General features: G+C 35.5%; 1 protein-coding gene across 1 annotated transcript in view; it reads right to left on the reverse strand.

The window, feature by feature from the left end:
• Positions 1-9,145: 9,145 nt before the first annotated feature.
• THSD7A (thrombospondin type 1 domain containing 7A) overlaps positions 9,146-19,477 on the reverse strand; it is a 427,016-nt gene continuing 416,684 nt past the window's right edge. Inside the window, exons 25-28 of the mRNA XM_055314853.1 lie at positions 18,224-18,306; positions 17,661-17,871; positions 15,163-15,250; positions 9,146-14,505 (exon numbers count right to left, since the gene is read on the reverse strand). Of these exons, the coding sequence (XP_055170828.1) occupies positions 14,421-14,505; positions 15,163-15,250; positions 17,661-17,871; positions 18,224-18,306 (467 nt within the window). The 3' untranslated portion in view covers positions 9,146-14,420. The remainder of the gene's footprint in view (positions 14,506-15,162; positions 15,251-17,660; positions 17,872-18,223; positions 18,307-19,477) is intronic.

Raw genomic sequence — 19,477 nt, forward strand, 5'->3', positions numbered from 1 at the left:
AGCACTTTTCCCAAGAATTGCTATGTCAATTTCTCTTGGAGGGTAGGTTGCAAGAAAGTTTCTGACTATTTCTGTCAGGGTTCAACTTTTCAGAGTAGATTGTGATACTGTGATTTATAATAAGAAATCCATATTTGGTCTTAGTCCAAGTTTCCTGGCTCACAGCTCCTAAAACCCTTGGAATTTCCTGTAACAGAGTGATAAAGGTGTCTTCCATTATGTTAATAAGGTGGGTGGTTTAAGGATGGGGGTTGTTGGCCAGGGGAATCAACCAGATGATTGGTCCCACCCCCTGATTCTGGGAATGGGAGGGGGTTGGAGATTGAGTTCAGTTCTCAATGGTCAGTACTTTAATCAATAATGCCTATATAAGGAAACTTCCATAAAAATCCAAAAGGAGGGGGGATCCCTGGGTTGCTCAGCAGTTTGGTGCCTGCCTTTGGCCCAGGGCATGATCCTGGAGTGTGGGGATTGAGTCCCACATCAGGTTCCCTGCTTCAGGAGCCTGCTTCTCTCTGCTTGTGTCTTTGCCTCTCTCTCTCTCTCTCTCTCTCTGTTTGTCTCTCATGAATAAATAAATAAAATCTTAAAAAAAATCTAAAAGGAGGGGGTTAGGAAAGCTTTCATGTTGGTGAACTCATGGATATCCTGGGATCATGAAGCCCTGGAGAGGGCATGGAAGCTCCATGCCCCTGTGCCCTTTCCCCATGCCTTGCTTTATCAGCTTGAATACCTGGCTCTTCCTGAGTTTTCTCCTTTTATAATACATCCGTGATTTAGTAAGTAAAATGTTTTTCTGAGCCCTTTAACAAATAAATCAAATCCCAGGAGTGGGTTGTGGTCTCCCTGATTTACAGCCAGTCTGGCAGAAGTATAGGTCACAGCCTGGATTTGGGAATGGCATCTGAAGTCCAAGGAAGGAGATTTTGGAACTTCCGATTGGTAGCCAGTTGGTCAGAGGTCAGGTAACAGCATGGGTTGTGACTGGCATCTGAAGGGGGGTTGGACTGTACTGTAGGACCAGATCCTTGAGCTCTGGAACCTGATGGTACCTCCAGGTGGTTAGTGTCAGAATTGAGTTGAACTGTAGGACACCCGCTGGTGTCGAGAGTATTGCTTGTTGTTGACATGGTGATTCTTACTCAGATCCTCCCCTGGGTTTGGGTCCAGGAATCCAAAGTAGTACTCTTGCCATGAGGGCCTCTCCTTCAGTGCACTGGCACTCCCTGTCACCTGTGTCCTACTTTATTTTCTCCCTGGAGTTTTCACCAACCAGCATATTATATTTCCTTCTTTCTCTCTCTCTTTCTCTCTTTTTTTTTTAATCATTTCTTTCCACTCATGTGAATGTATGATCAGTGTGGCAAAGGGTTGTCTTTTTTCTTTGCCACTTCCTACTGTTCAGAGCCTAGAATGATGACAGGTACATAGTATGCTCTGTAATTATCACTGCCTGTATTTGGTGAATACACCCCTCTCATTCTGTTTGAGAGGTTTCAGACTGTTCTTTAACCAAGTGGTCTTCTTAACTATCAACTTTGTCTGCAATTTCCTCTATGAAATAATATATAGTTTGCCAGCAGTTATGATATTAGCGAAGCAACTGGGGAATATTAGAACTAAGTCTTTTCATTTGGTAAAATAACATTCTCATTACACCTGCGTCTGGATTGACTATGGATACTCATTTCCCAGTATTTTAAAATTCCTCTAACTTGCTTGGGGTGGAAGATAAAAGCTTCTCATGTGTTTGTTGTTCCTTGTTCTTCACAGACTTCTAATAGTGTTTCAGAAGATATATAGTGATAATTCAATTAGACAAACATTTGTTCCAATATTTTTACCCAGAGGCCGTTAATACACATTTTTTCTTTTCCTTATCTACTTTATTAGCTTCAAAAATTGAGGCTGAATATCTAATCAGAAAAACAATTATCAGTTCTCTGTGCTTCTTAGTTGGTTTTGATGTTTTTCTAAGTCCAGATGAGCCGCAAACGTTTTGCTCATTATCTGGTAAGCACCGACCACCACAGACGGAAACAGGGCTGCTTTTTCCAGCTGCTCTCCCTAATGTTGCAGAAACCTTCCTTTTCAGTTCATTAAATTTAACTTCAGGCAATAGCTAAAACACTAGATAATTCTTTTTTTTGTTATTTGGCACTTCTAAAGTTCAGTCTCACATTAGCAACAATGAGCCAAAGGATTTCAAAGTTTTTTTTCTTTTTCTTTTTTTTTGGAGGATAGGGATTTTTAGGCTGGAAAAAAGATCCATTCCAAGTGGCCATTACTTAGCATTATTTTTCCCTTTATTTATGCCAAAGGGGCCTTAACTATAATTGTTTTTAAAAATATTTATTCATTCCTTAAAAAAAAATCAGTATGGTTAACATATATTGTTTCAAGGGTACAATACAATGATTCAGCAGTTCTATATGTGGCTCAGGGCTCATCAAGATAAGTGCACTCCTATTCCCATTCACCTATCTCACACCCCCCTGCCTCCACCCCCACCCCCATTCTGGTAACCATCTGTTTGTTTCTTTGTAGTGAAGAGTCTGTTTTTTGGTTTGCCTGTAATTGCCTTTTAAGTTGCCTTTTCAGATGCATGATTAGGGGGAAATGAGGCTCATACTGCACCCAGAAATTTTGACTCTCAATTATTTGTAACATTTAAAATAAATGGCTTAAAGACCATGTTCGAAGCATAAATAAGAAACATTATGTGAGTATGTGTATGTGCTGTGGTTTATCACTAATTCTTGCCAGTCCTAAGTTCTGAAAAATGAAGGACCGCAATTAGAAAATCATACAGACACACAGCATCTTGTGTTATATATGCACTATTACTTAAACTTCCCATCACTTTTTCTTTTTTTTAAACTTTCCATTATTTATATCCATTCATGTTGTTGCTGCCATATGTTTGTAACTACAAATGTGATAAATGTCCTTATATCATTGTACACATGCTTTACTTCCATCATCTATCTTTGCATATGTGCACCACACATGCTCTGTCTCTCTCTCTCTCTAAACTTTAGGATCAGCTTCTAGAAATAGAGATACTAGGTCAAATGATTCTTATTTTTTAACTAAAAAGATAGTGTTCACATTGCCCTTCATTGACTTGAATCAACATTTTCCTCACTAGGATTAAAAATATATTTTTTTGCCTTATATTTGATAAGATTGTATATTGCCAAGCTTTATTTTCTTTGTATACTGGGTCACTGTTTTAAATGACATTTCTTTGACTATGAATGTGAGAATCTTGATACTTACATGTCCAAAGGATTGTGCCAATGAGTGGCAATGTAGTCGAAGGTAAGATAATGTATCAATTTATTGTGATGTCTGCTTTCATTATGGATCCATAATTACATTTAAATGTTTCTGGCCAGGAACTGCTGATTTTTGAAAGCAAATATGGTTGTAATTCTGAAGGGAATTATATCAAAGTCCTCTTGAGTTTCTTAAATCACTGAACAAACATTGCCATAATCCTTTTAAAAACATGCATTATATCATTACTACCAGGCACGGCCTCAGTTTGTTATTTTTTACTTCATTATAGGAGATATTTTAATTTGATTTTTCCTGTGGATTCTTATATGTAGATGTTAGAATGAGCATACAAAAATTAATTCTTACAAGTTCTAAGTGTCTTTTATACAAATAACAGGTCAAAATTCTGTACTCTATGACTTCTTCTACAGCCAGGATACTTTTTCTTGATTTATTTTTATAAATCATTTTCCCCATAGGCAGCAAGGTAGTGCCATCAAAAGACAGTGCCAGTAGCCTTTGGTAAAGACAGTAAAAAGTGATAACAACAACAAAATCCCCCAGCAGACAAATATTATAAATGAGTGAACCTTTTATAAAGATAAATTTTGGAAGGGTATGGTTATATATCAGCTGTCAGACTAGCAGCTGGAGGGTCACTGGGGACATGGTTTGACAGGGTTTTCACTACAATCACAGTGTTTATGAAAGCCTGGGGCACTGGCCTATCCCTTCCCAGAAGGTGTTCACATTCTCCTCCATGTTACTTTCTAGACTTACTGGTTGACACCAATTTTGAAATACATTTTAATTTTCTAAGAAATCAAAATGTTATATGCTGTAAGGAATTTTAAATGATCTATCATTGTATTTACTTGGTTGCTAAAAGTTCCCTACTATTGTTCCAAAGTGAGTTATGGGGATTTGGGAAGCACTCAGAATTGTAACATTATACGGTTCTTTCTGGTTTACTTCTTACTTGCATTTCATTTGGTTGTTCTTGATACCATAAAATAATGTCGTTTAAGACTAAACATGATAGCCAAGCTGCTTTTGTATTCTAGAACAAAGGCTTTCTAGAAATTTGTAGTTGCTCTTAATTAGCTTCCCTTCCTCATCTTCCAGTATTTCCAGCTCCCTCTTATTCTCAGCTATCACTCCTCTGTGATGAGAGGCTCAGTCACTACTGTTTTTCTTTTCTTTCACTGCTCTGTTACGATTCTGTCCACATCACAACATTGTGCCTTCTAAAGAGTTTAGGTTAACCTATTCCTGGCAAGTGAAAGGAAAATGAAATGTATTTGTGATGGAAGCCTGACAAGTTTGAGCTTGAGATGAATTAGTTGATTTCTTAACTCTACTGGCCTCCTTGTCATTGATCTACTGTTTGAATCTTAACCACTCTTTGCCCATAGACCTTGAAGTTCACCAATTCTTTTTGTTGTTGTTGTTGTTAATTTATTCATCCAACAATAATTCATTATTCTTACTATGTGTTGGGCTTCATTCCAGGCAAGGTACAAAACCAGTAACAACCTGGCCTCTCTCACGTGTGAGAAAGCATTAAGAACAAACAAACAAACAAACAAACAAACAAACCTACAAACTAAAAAGAGAGTATCAAGTGCTGCTAAAACAAAAAACAAACTAGGGGCTCCTGGGCTGCTCAGTCAGTTAAGCATCTGCCTTTGACTCAGGTCTTGATCCTAGGGCCCTGGAATAGAGTTGGGCTCCCTGTTCTGCAGAATGTCTGCTTCTCCCTCTCCCTCTGCTCCTCCCCCTGCTCATGCTTTCTTTCTCCCAAATAAAATCTTAAAAACAAAACAAAACAAAAAAAACAACCAACCAAAAAAACCCAAAAACTAAAAAAGGCAGAAGAACAGAGAAATGACAAGGAGAGTCAAGAAGACTTCCTAAAGGAGGTGGCATGTAAGCAGACACCTGTGCAAAGTGAGGAAGCAGCCCAGCCTATATTGAAGGAAAGAGCATCCCAAGTAGAAGTAATAGAAAGGTCACAGCTTTGAGGAAAGTGTGGTTTTAGTGGAAGATTAGGATCTACCTTCAGCACCTTCAGGTGACTGTATCCTTGAGGGTTAGCCTGAGAGTGAGGTGAGCATGCTCAGGATTTAGCAGAGGGTTAGGGGCAGTGAGGTGGCCAAGCCCATTGTAAAAGCATCGCTGCCTGAGATAATAAGAAAAAAATAAACTGTGGAGGAATAAAATCCAGAAAGCTCTCTTTTCTTTACTGAAGAAAAGTTAAAATTGTTGATGGCCTAAAATTAACAACCCCATGGCATCATCAGAATTGCCATTTAAAAATAATATGTAGTAGAGGACTGAATCCAATGTGAAAAGATGAAAAGTTGATCAAATTTGCTAGTAGTCAAGAAAAGGGAAACAATGAAAGAGATTGACGGTTTATTTTAGCCTGATTGGGACTTTTTTTTTAAGCATATAGTTGACACACAAGGTTACATTAGTTTCAGGTGTATTAGATGGTGATTTGACAACTCTGTACATCATGCTGTGCTCACAAGTATAGCTCCCTTCTGTCCCCATACAACACTATTACAGTCCCATTGACTATATTCCTTATACTGTACCTTTTATCCCTGTGACTTATTTATTCCATAACTGGAAGCATATACTTCCTACGCCCCTTCATCCATTTTGTTCATCTCGCCTCCCTTCCGTGCTCTGGGAACCACCACTTTGTTCTCTGTATTTATTGGTATATTTCTAATTTGTTTGTTTGTTTGTTTGTTTATGTATTTATTTAGATTTCACATATAAGTGATATCCTATGGTATTTGTCTTTCTCTTAGTTCAACTAGCATAATACCCTCTAGGTCCATCCCTATTGTTGTAAGTGGCAAGACCTAATTCTTTTTTATAGCTGAGTAATATTCCATTGTATATGTATACCACACCTGGTGCTGGATGGATTGCTATTGTAAATAATGCTGCAAAAAGGGGGTATCTATCTTTTTGAATTAGTGTTTCCTTTTTCTCTGAGTAAATACCCAGTAGTGGAATTATTGGATTGTATGGCATTTCTATTTTTAATTTTTGAAGAATCTCTGTACTGTTTACCATAATGGCTGTACCAATTACATTCTTGTCAACAGTGTATGAGGGATCCTTTTTCTCGCCTCCTCCCCAACACTTGTTATTTTTTGAGTCTAGCCATTCTGACAGGCATAAGGTGGTATCTCATTGTGGTTTTGATTTGCATTTTCCTGATGATTAGTTGTGTTGAGCGTCTTTTCATGTTTTGGTCATTGTATATCCTCTTTGGAAAAATGTCCATTCACGTCCTCTGTCCATTTAAATCAGATTATTATTCAGTTGAGTTGTGTAAATTATTTCTGTATTTTCAATATTAATCTCTAATTGAGTACAATATTTGCATATATCTTTACCCATTCAATAGGTTGTCATGTTGTTGATAATTTCCCTCTCCGTGCAAAAGCTTTTGGTTTTGATATAGTCTCAATAGTTTAATCGTGCTTTTATTTCCCTTGCCTAAGGAGACCTATCTAGAAAAATGTTACTAAGGCCAATGCAAGGAAACTATTGGCTATGTTTTAGGAGTTCCAGGGTTTCAGATCTCATATCTAGGTCTTTAATCTATTTTATTTTTGTGTATGGTATAAGGAAGTAGTCCAGTTTCATTGTTTTGCATGTAGCTGTCCAGTTTTCCATACTACATATATTGAAGGTACTGTCTTTTGCCCAAGTATCTTCTTGCCTCCTTTGTTGTGAGTAATTAGTCATATAAGTGTGGGTTTATTTTTGGGATATTCTGTTTCATTGATCCACATATCTGTTTTTGTGCCAGGTTGCCTATTTTGATTACTATGGCTTTATAGTAGATCTTGAAATCTGGGAATGTGATGCCTCCAACTTTGTTCCTTTTCAGGATTATTTGGTCTATTTGGTGTCATTTGTGGTTCCATACAAATTTTAGAATTATTTGTTTTAGTTCTCTGGAAAATGCTTTTGGTATTTTGATAGAGATTACATTCAATTTGTAGATTGCTTTAAGAAGTGTGGACATTTTATCAATATTCTTCCAACTGTAAGCGTTGAATATCTATTTGTGTTCTCTTCAATTTCTTTTATCAATGTTTTATGGTTTTCAGAATGTAGATAACTTCCTTGGTTTATTTTTAGGCATTATTTGTGGGGAAATTATAAATGGAATTATTTTCTTAATTTCTCTTTCTGCTATTTTGTGTACAGAAACACAACTGATTTGTGTATTTTGTATCCTGCAACTTATTGAATTCATTTATTATTTCTGATAGATGTTTTGGTGGAGTGTTTAGTGTTTTTCTATGGAACTGGGACTTTACATAACTCAAATTGTGACCAAAAAGCTGTAGGATTTGCCTTAGGTGTTGATGAAGTTTGGGAGGGAGGCAAAGACCATTATACTTGTTTGAAAACAGTACCACTCACAAAAAAAGGAAATTATTTTCTGTTGTGCCTACCAAATTCAGCCCGTTTTTCTCTTTTTCTCTCCCTGTTTCCTGCCCCCATTATGTTTATAAGATTATATGATTAAGAAGAAAAATATGTTAGGACATACATCAGATTGTTCAATTGAGCTTCCTTGGCAGGGAGATGCTATGGAGTAAGGTGGAGAGGGGAAGGAGAAGTCATCTAAAAAAAATAAAATAAAACCCCCAAACCCCTGCAATACTAGAGAGCATGACTGCATTTAAACATTTTGTATGTATCTACTATCTTTTGAGACTAATTGACACTGAGAACTCTACAATTAAGTGTGTGTTGGCTTGTCTTTAAAATATGCTCAGAGGGGATCCCTGGGTGGCTCAGCGGTTCAGCGCCTGCCTTCAGACCAGGACGTGATCCTGGAGTCCCAGGATTGAGTCCCACATCAGGCTTCCTGCATGAAGCCTGCTTCTCCCTCTGACTTTGTCTCTGCCTCTCTCTCTTTCTCTCTGTGTATCTCATGAATAAATAAATAAAATCTTTTAAAAAAATATGCTCAGAGTTCAATGGCAGAGATCACTAGGTATTCAGAAGAAGCAAATAAAGAATGTAGACTGGTCAGGTTTCTCTTTGTGTTGTCAGGACATAAATTGGAGTTGCAAAATAAAAAGTGAAGTTAGTAATTTGACTATGAGTATCTGCAATATCTATAAGGAATAATTTGGGTGATAGAGTTAAACATTTTTTTTTTCATCCGGATTCAGTTGTAATGAACAGTATGGAATATAAGAAGACTGCAAATCATTTTTTCATCTAGCATTTGTGGCTAGCTGCGTATTTTAGGGGATCATGTGCTAAGTGTTTAAAGGGTTCCCTACTTAGATATATTTCGGCACACAGCTATTTTAGAAAATGTTTTAACTCCAAGCTACACTGGCAATAATTAATCTAATTTGTGCACCTCTTCTGATTTTATGAATGTGTGCGTCTCAATTTGGGGAATGGAGGGAATCTTAATTTGTTAATGTGTGAGCTCCTACCTTGTTTTTTTGGTTTGGCCTTTCATTGGTAGGCATAGGGAGAGGCCTACCTTCTGACTGAGGCACAGGAAGAGCTGCTCTGTTCTTGAGTGTCTCACTATTCTCTGCGGCTGCTCTCTTTTAATTGACTGGAAACCAAGAGGTCATTTATCCATAACGATTAATATGGTGGCCTCAGCAGACTTTTAAAATTAAGATTTGTATCTCTCGAACTTTCTCAATTGGAGTTGTTAAAAAAAAAAGCCTCAGGAATAGGCAATGCAATGGTAAAAGGGTTTGGATATTCACGGAAATATTTTTTTTTAACCCATGTATGAACAGCAAATGTGCAAACCAAAAAAAGTACACAGGAGTAGAATGAAAATGATTTCCATGTTTGTCAGCAACATAGTTATTTACAAATAACACATATGAAAATGTAAAAAAGCATATTACATCTTCACATGCCATCTGTATTAACTGAATAAAGCTTAGTGACATTATTTTCAAATCTGTAGTTAATTGTACATAGACATTTTGTGCGTTAAAAAAGAAATGTACATAATTTAAAATAAATTACATTACACAATTTACAAAGTAATAACAAAAACTTCTTAGACAAATGCCTCCTTAAACAAAATAAATATTCAGGTAATTAAATTAACAAAAAAAACATTTAGGGGATTATAATTTATATAAAGACATATTGCAAATTTAATAAAGTTATATTTTACAATGACCGATACTGATCTCTTCAAATCTCTGTGCTACAAAGAGGCAGGAAAAAGTACCAGAAAGGGGGTCTTAATGTTTACTTTTTAAAAATAAACACAAATAGATTGCTGAAAAATAGTTGTGAAAACTCCGTTGAAGGGTTCAAAGTAGATGATCTAGAAGATCTAGAAACTACTGCTTTAAAAAAAAAAAGCATCTACAAAACAACAAGACAGTTATAATCTAAATAGACTAGAGATTTTGATCGCTGAAAACAGGACTGCCACAAACTAAAAGTCTTCATATACTGCCCATTTTTAAGATCTGGCTTGGTAGAAGCATGAAAACCTAAAACTACAAAGTTAACTCTATCCACTCAGTATTTGTTTTACTCACTTAATAACACAGACATAACCATTTTCAGCGTTCCTGCTAGATATACAATTACCGTAATCACCCTGCAATACATCCTCTTTATAAAGAGTCATGTTTGCTGGGCCCGCACTCCACTTTCAGACCCCCAAATCCTCTTCCAAAGCCACCTGAGGATAGGACCAGATGGGACAGGCAGGTGTTTTGTTCTCATATCTAAACTAGACCCAGGAAAACTGATTTTCTGACAACGCCCTTCACAGATTTGTTCTGATAGTGCTTCTTTCAAACACCCTCAGTCTTAGTGGGAAAATAGAACATGAAACACATTTGAATTTGGTAATAATTTTACAAACAGATCTCCGATCATTTGGAGACACAATTCTTGTGAATCTATTCAAACTCTAAGCCCAGGAATGGGCTCTCCTTTCTCTAAGGTACTGGAGTGCCTTACTGTCTTGTGGGTTGGGTCATTGACACAGAGGCGAGGTAGAGGTAGGAGAGTACTGGGTCATACTAAATGAGTACAAAAACTGACATATTTACAGAAAAAAAGTCTTTTTTTTGAGGGGGGCAAGTCTTCTACATCTTTCCTTACCTTTTTACTCATGTCTTTGACCAGTACATTTTGTTTGAATCAAGATGTTCACACTCTTAGTGACACTTTGACTCTATTAGGTAGGGAATATAGACCTTCACCACCTTCTTTTTTTTTTTTTCCTCCTTACCTAAAAATTGTGAGTATGTTTAGTAGAAGGTAGTTCTGAGAAAAGTAGACAAGATTATTTAAGCAGAGTAGAGAGAGACCAGAGATAATCATCATAAAGGAACAAAGGTATAGGGATTTGGAGGAGATAAACAAATTAAACAAAACAAAACAAAACTGAGAGGTGTTAATTCCTGTAAGAAGTTCTGCAAAAGTGACTTTATCTTGAAGTGTCCAGGAATGTAACAGGGTTCTGGTTCAGCCACATGAACATTGCCACCTCCCTGAAAGTGGAGGAGAATTACAGCAAAAGCGTAAAGCATGGCCTGAGACATGGACGTTACATAAGGAAAAATGTTGCACTGGAAACAAATCCAGAGTCAAGGGTGATGTAAGTGCTGTCCTCATTCATGAAATATTTTTCCTTCTTTTGAGTGTCTAAGATACATAGGTATACAAAAGCCATGACTCATTGTTTTACGGTGCCTAGCAGAGTGTCTTACGTGTGATAATGCAAGAAATATTTGTCTTGTTTTGAGTAATTTGTGCTTTGTTATAAGTAATTAAGAACATGCTTTTATGTACTCCTTTTCAAATTAACTTTAAGCTACACTGTAGTGTCCTCAAAAAGTCTTTCAAATAAGAATTATGGTCCATATTTTAGATTAGGTACTGATAAATAAGCAAATCAACCCCTTTCAAGAGAGATCAGTTGTGCCAATTCTATGTAGTTTATATTGAAACAGTCCAACAAAATAGCATATAATGTCATTTTTCTTTTCTTTTTTTCCTCAAAACCAAGCAGACCTTTGTATTTATAGAGCAGTAGTTCTAGATCTTTTGGGGCTCACAGGCCATTTTGATAAGGCAAAAGTGTTAACAGACCAGTTACTACTCTATTCCCCTCCTGAATTGTCAGAATGAACAGGAGGAATAAGGTTTTGATGAAATTCCAGTAACATACTAAACTAATTATTGACTCATGCCAGGAACAAAAATAAGGCCATTTTCATGTTCTAAACATGAATACAGTAACCTTCATTTGTCCAAAATAGCCAGCTGGCTATCTGTCCTTCCTTCCATCTTTCTAATAAGAGGCCACCCAGTATCTATCCTAACAGTGAACTTCCAATATGTTTTCTAGTTTTAGGTCACCTTGAACCTAGTTTCCTTTCATATATGCAGTGTTGTAAAATGTGATTAATTTATGAATAAAATAATACATTTTCATAAAATTTTGATCAATTCATTAATTCTTACAGTATGGGTTGCATGATACTGATCTGCTTTCTGAATTAATGACATTTTACAGTATCATAAGTATAGCTTTTGTAGTGACAATAACAATATTTTATTCGGTAATTTCGAAGTTATTAGATGTTGCATGCATGCAAGGCTGTTAGCTAAATTCTTCAAGTAACCGCAGTAGATTCTTTCTCAGCCATTTTGGACAAATGGAGTTCATTTTATTCAAAGAGATCAACTTGAGGATTATATGGAAGACCCCTGAGTGCATACACTGGCAATCACAGTTTTAGAGCAACGGTATCATTTTTGTCTTCCTCTTCAATAAGACCGATGCAATGGAATTTGTTTTTATGCTTTGTTCTGTTTAAATCCTTGGTTTAAAGTAAAATTCTCATGTTTGTAAACATCTGTTGGCTTTGAAATGATTGCTTTGCCTAATACAGTGAGTGTTAAGGAATTAGTGATTTCCACATTTAATTCTTATTAAAATAGTTAAAAATCTGTTATTTTAGGGGCGACATCCTAATCTGAGGTCTTTTGTAATCTTTGCATGTACTCTAGTGGACAGCAGGGGGAGTTCAAACTCTACTTGAAGGTAAAACACCTGCTAGTCTAAACCACTTTTATAGTAACACAGCTATGTTTAAGATAAAATAGCTTATTACATTATTTTTAATAGACCTGAAAACCTAATGTCCTCCCCTCTACCAAAGGTTGTTGCAATAAATGTTGCCTGAAAAATGGGGTTGCTTTGCAATGGCACCTTTTACATTTTCTTTTCATACAAAAGAAATCTGCCAAATGAAATAGCATTTCACTGTGCCATTCCCAGGGTTACATGTGTGAAAAATGCAGTTACTTTGAAAACAGTGATAAAGTTTAATGACTTTTTTTTTCACCTTTGAAATTAAACACTTATGGCATTCTAAGGGTAAATGAGTAAAAACAAAAGGTGACACAATATAGAGAGGTAAGCACTGAAAAAACTTCTAGACCAGTGGTTCACAAACCACAACATGTCACAAAGAAAGGCTTATTGGAAAACAGCCACGCTCATTCTCTTATGCACTGTGTGTTGTCTACACCTGAATCCTCATGATGACAGAGTTGAGAAGGTGCAACATAGACCTGGCTGAAAATATCTACTATCTGGTCCTTCACAGAAAAAGTTTGCCACCTTTGGTCTAGATAATGAAGCCCTGGGCAAACTATTCTTTTCTGAAAATTTTAGTTTTTGAAATACTACAAAGACTGCTTCAAATTTTACTAGTGAGAAAGACAAAACTATGGATACATTTAATGCGAACCTGGAAAACAAATCAGGGAAAAAGAGAAATCACACAATTTTGAGTTCTAGTTACAAAAATTATCAAGACATTATTTTTTCCATCTGCTCAAAATTAAAAAGACAACCGGCTCCTTTTTTTCTTTTCTTTTCTTTTTTTAACAAAGATAACAAATATAAAAATCTAGTCGTAAACTGCCTTCAAAGTACAATTAAAAACCAACTAGAGGGATTCATCTTTTGCAGGGTTAATGAGTTCGGGATTTGAACATTTAAATCACTGTCATGTCGATTTCACAATGGCTGCAGCAATGAGGAAGAGTGTATTCAGCAGATGCAATAGCTAATTCCATCCTGTCCTCATCCAAACTGAACTTTATTCTCTTCTGGATACAAGAACTTGCAAATGTCTCCATGACACTCTTAGCACAGATGTCTTCATCCCGTATGAGAAGAGGCAGTTTCTATGGCGATACTGGTTAAGTGCCTATCATGCTGCACTAATATAGTGCAAAAATGTGCCTTCCATATAGCAAAAGAGATGCAGGCAACCAGTTTGAAAATTAGGGAAAGTAGAAACGTATTAACACAAGCAAATTAGTTTTCCAGACAATAACCACTCTAAAATACTGAACTTGAGGACTTTTTTTTTTCCTAAGATACTAGTACATGTCCAGCATTCGTACTTCGGAGAAAAACAAAAATTAAGTCTTATAAAAGAGTCTTTGCCTCTGAAATACAGGTTAATGAGAGCTACCATCAACCACCCAGATGCTGAATTTATTCAATGGTTTTCTGTTCACTTTAGAGCTTATTTCTCATTCACCATTAAAACTGTTTATTGACAAGTACATAGTCTGACATAGTAATGTGTATCATTCAATTGAGTATACATGTTGTTATGCTTGACTATAGTATTGTAGAGATCTTGGTATAAATTCTTCATGCTAAAATGTTACTATGGGTTAACACTGCCAACAGAGGCTTTCATCAGGTCTCCTAACTGACCAATTCCACAACCATATTGTAGTGATGAAAGGGAACTGTCAGTTGGTAGATTTCAGAAAAGATCACAAAAACTCTCAGAATGCAGCATGTATTCAACTAAATTTAGAATTCTCAGGGCTGATTTTCTTTTTCTTTTCTTTCTTTTTTTTAATGTAAGTGGTACTGTCTTGATTTCTCCAATGGCACTGTGATTTTCACTCTTTTCATTGATGCTCTTTTAAAAAGTTACAGTGCATTTTAATTCACACAGTGTGAAGAGCTTTGTGGCTGCTGGATGTCTACTGCAAAGTAGACATTGGTTCTTGCCAGGGTAAGTTCTATTTTACATGTCTGCATCTCCATCGTAGGCTAGGGTTAAAGGTTTCAGTCGGTTGTTTTGCCTTCTTTGGGGTTTCTTTGGCTTTTTGCTGTAAATAATAATAATAATCAGGAAAGGAAAATCCATCTTTAATTGTAAATTTTACTCTTTTAAATGGAAAATTCAATCTATTGATAAAGTTGCCTAACTGCCTAATGACCTAAATTCAACATTAAAGTTTGATATTCTGGTATCTTTGAATTTCTTATTTTATGCTCTAAATAAACTTGAAATGGAACCCCTCAAATATTTTATTATCCTGTAAAAGAAATATCAAATGGAATTACTAACAAGGAAATACTATAATCATTTATATTTGACCAGAAATCTTTATAACGTGTTAAAGAAGACAGTTAAATAAAATTAGGTATCATTATCATATCTTTCTCCAGTAGTAATTCAGTATCAAACCTTGTAGTTCACCATAAGCATACAAAGCAATATTATCTTGTATAACCAAAGAGAACATATTTGAGATGACCTGGAGCAGCTCTGACTCATTTTCAGATATTATATGGCTCATATTTGGTAGTTTATAGACTGTCTATGACTAAAACTATTTTTATTTCAAATTTCAGATGAACGCTAAGTAAATGTGAAGTACTTATGTGAAACAAAAATTGCTGTTTCTGTATTATAGTCAACTATTTTTGCCGAAATAAAGAGATATGCAACCCCTTAGATTTTGAAATATTTAATCACTCACCAAGCTAGATAAATCATGGAGACAATAAAGATGAGTAACACAAATGCCCCAGCTGCTACACCGTAAACCCAGGTCTTTAGTCTCCCATCTAAGAAGAATGGATATTAGTTATTAATTTACATTAGTCTGGTATGTGTGCATATATAAAAATATATATGACAGTCTTTAACTATGACCAATGACCAGTCACATATGAGCAAATCCTTTCAAAACAAAATTAATTATTGCTTAGGCATAGTTAATGATTAAAGCAAAGCTGCTATTATGAGTTAGATGCTGCTTCATTAAAGATAAATTATCAGTGAGAATTGAATGGAAAAGAAATAATGTTTTTAATTCAGTTTGCATTCAGATTTCAAGTTCATATGCCTAAATTTTTGCTGCTGCTTATCTACATTTTACTTCAAATCCAATATATGTGTAATGCTAAATAAACATTTTCTTCTGATTTTCATTCTGAGAATCGCAATTATAAGGGAAGAAGAAAAGTAATGCAATTTCAATAAAGTCCTAGAGCTTAGGTTTATGCAGACAGGTATCTGAACATAAATTTTGTACTTTTAACCTTTTTTTCTAGATGAATTGAAAGTGAATATTTTTAACATTTTTTGGAATTAATTTTTTATCTAATTTACACTTACACTGTACTTTAAAGTTTTTGATGATATCATTTGTAAAACTAGCCAAGTTTGACTATAACCTATAAATAACTTTTTAATTCTAAATAACTTTTTTCTACCTTTTTTATTATATGGAATTAGGAAGGATAGGAACTTTTCTAATTTGGTTTTCTGGTCTCCTTTTCTTTGAGTTTTTTAGTTTTGTGTTTAGAATAAACTTCAACTAGATTATAGTATTAATTTGGCTAACTGGATCATTACATCAATATATATTTCCTGTTGCATACATATAATTAAACGTATCAGTGCTGAAATTATAGATTGGGCAAATGGACTCTACACTCTGGTTTATTCAATATTTGGAAGTCATCAAAAGAAAATCACTACTGTTAAAGTTTTCCTGCTGAGAGCTGGATCAACTGGGGTCCATTTGTTGGAACTAAACTGTTAATATTCTGAAATCCTTTCGATTCTAAAGATTTTAAAAATGAGAGACTGGGCTTAAAATTAACCACTGTTGGGTTCATCTGCCCTGAGAGTTCTTCAACACATACTGAGTTTTTTGAAAGCCAAGAACAAAGTCTAAATGTACATTTAAAGAACATAAACCTTTTTAACCTATAATCATTTTAGGGAGGGTATATATTAAATTTAAAATGACAATTCTCTCTAAAAACCAGTTTTGATGAGAGAAGGTATGCTTGGATTCTTAGTCAAGGTCAGGATTGGCTATTGAATGGCCATTTGCCAGTCCACTATCTTGAACACTGAGAAAAGAGTTTCCAGCACAGACACATCAGCTTTGCAAAATAAATTGTATTTTCAGCTAATAACCTTACCGAGGCAGGGATCATGCAGTTAAATCACAGTATTTAGGTTAAATCACCCAAATACTGAAAATACTTAAAATACTAATAGTAATTCTCCAATAAGGGTAAGTGTTTTGACTTAATACATTATAAATAGGGAAGTGTTATACAGATTCCTTCTTTTCTCCTATTTCTAACAACTGTAAAGTAGACTATGCCTGGCTTTGCCTAGAGATTTCCTTTGGTCATTAACTAGTAATACCTCTTGGTGTGAGAAAAACTGTCATTATCTTAGCTACCATTTAGCCCTTGTAGCACAATTTTAAGCACCAGCTGTAGTTCCAGGAATAAGCATATAGTTTATTCCACCTGGGGAGAGAATGTGTGTGGGGTAGGTATAACATTTTATTAGGCCTTCAAGCTTTTGCCTGTATTGGCTTCAAGTCCATTACTAGACACATTAAGAGGGTCTGTTTAATATGACAAAGGTCTGGTCAGTCTCCAAATTTAAATCATCCCATGTAGACAGGAAGGCTCCATCCTCGCCCTTCTGTATCTGGTGCTACTACAGATTCTGATTATTTGAGTTTATCAAATCTAGAGGCTGATAGAAATTGGTCTGGCTACCAAGTGCCCTCTGGTATAGCATTACTGATGTTCCTATTTTAGGTTCAAATTATTACCAGTTTGTGGCCAAATGAAAAATTCTTGTATGTCTTTAGAGTTTTATTTGTTCCAATTCTGAATGACAATACACTTTAGTCCTAATTGATATTTCATTGTTAGATTTCTTTGTTCAATGTGAATGTAATTATACTTGTAAATTTAGGTCTGAGATCAAAATAATATCTTAAATTTTTTTTCCTCAGGAGAGAGTAGTTTCATTTCTCTGAACTTTGAGCATGAGTGTTTTTTTCATAATAGCAAACCATTATACTATATGGTAATATCAGAATGAGTACAGATGAAAAATAAATCATATGAAAACACTTGCTCACTTTTTAACCTTTTGACATTGGTTAAAGGTATAACCAAAGGATTCTACATCAACACTGTCTAGTTACTTCACCTGGCCCAAATGGCTGTAGAAACCAGGTCCTTCCCCGTCCTGTTGGATTACTGGAGGATTGGGTTGGATGTACTGCCCGACTAGTTTTCACATCTCCTCTTTTGTCCTCCACAGTGGGTATCACCACCACGGGGATAAGTGTGCATTGCTCAAGTGTACCGTTAGAAGACATGACTTCAGTATACCCTTCTTCACAACTGCATGTCCTCATCTGCAGGAGAACAAGAGGATTTCTACCACACATAGAAAGTGATCTTTGAGAGCTTAATTGATCTGACTTGAAGAGAAGTCTCTAAAGGAGTATTGTTTTAGGAATTTACTACATGTAATTTCTGTCCTAACATAAAAAAGAACATACTTTTTGTACTGTACACATACTGTTTTAACAGTGGAAGTAAGTGCATTAAGAATTGTTTATATTATTAAAAGGAGAGGTCTAGAAGTAAAGCTTTAGGTCCCAAGACATGCCTTTTGGGGTGAAGGGAGAAAATGGACTTTTTTAAGGGGTAGTGGAGTGACAAATAATGAAGCTGGCTTGTCTTTCCTAATAAATTCACACATACCTCACTACAGTACGAGTGGGGTTGACTACACGGTGGGTTACAAGACCTGTCAGCATCAGGCTGGCGCACCACCAAGCAGCCCCCTGCAGAACAGAAAATCACACATTGACAAGTAGCATCTCTTGCAATGATAGAAATACAACGAATAGACTTGTCTTTGAATCCTGAACCACTTTGGGAGCCCCATGGATTTTCTGAGGGTGATTGATTGTGAAGTATTTTGTTAACCTTGACTGCTTCCTAGAGGAACTTGAGGCCTTTCTTATTCAGAGGAGATAGCACAGTGCCTGGCACTCAGCAGGTGCTCCACAAGCACTTGTTCTTATAGTTGCTTTGAAAACATTAACTGCACACAGGTTATTTCTGTCATAGTTCCCAGTATCCCCTATTGGCCCAGTCATTAAAAAGCAGATTTGATTTCCCTTTAAATTTTTTTCTTGGCTAGTCAGAGAAATAGTGTTCATATTCACTGAGATAGATTAAGTCTTTAATTTATGTGACTACCCCCATAAATGCATTTTTTAATAATGCATATTTCTTTGAGAAGATCACTATTCCTGCCAATTCAGGATTTTTGTGGGTATAGGAAAGAAAACATTTGTAGCTACTAAGTGATGTATTTGCATTACTGTTTAACTTGACATTGTAGCTCTTTTTTTTTCCTCCTTCTCTTTCTTTGTTCCAAGTATAGTAACAAGTATGCCTAAATTGTTACAAGTGAGGTTTTAAGATGAGAATAAATGTACTAGAGAAACAATATTGGTGATGGAGGGAACTTAGAGTTTCAGACCATAGTTGCTCAGCTGAATAGAATTTTAGGAAACAAAGTTTTTCTTTTATTTATGGGATTGATGATCCTTTGGAATTTAATCAAAGATACCTCTTGTTAATTCTTTGCCCTATCTCTCAGTACTATAAATAAACCATTCATTAAAAAGTCGTGATGAGAAAGCAGTTAGTCATTGCAAGGCAATTGCAGTTAAATGGACATATTGAAGTTATTATCATGAAACACATGAAGAAAAAGGTAAACAACATCTTGATTTCTAATAAGGACAGCTTCATAAAATTAAAGCAACAGATCAAGGTAGGTAATATACTTTACATGCTTGTCTATTTATCACAAAGAATCTCCTCTTTCCTAAGAGATGGAAGGAATATGCATATAGATTTTATCACAAATCATTTACACGTTGGCTTTTTGGTATCAAAGAGTATTAGAAAGAAGTACATTGGATACTTTAATGGATTAAA

The sequence above is a fragment of the Nyctereutes procyonoides genome, unplaced genomic scaffold (assembly GCF_905146905.1).
Source record: "Nyctereutes procyonoides isolate TBG_1078 unplaced genomic scaffold, NYPRO_anot_genome, whole genome shotgun sequence".
In the NCBI taxonomy this organism is placed as follows: Eukaryota; Metazoa; Chordata; class Mammalia; order Carnivora; family Canidae; genus Nyctereutes; species Nyctereutes procyonoides.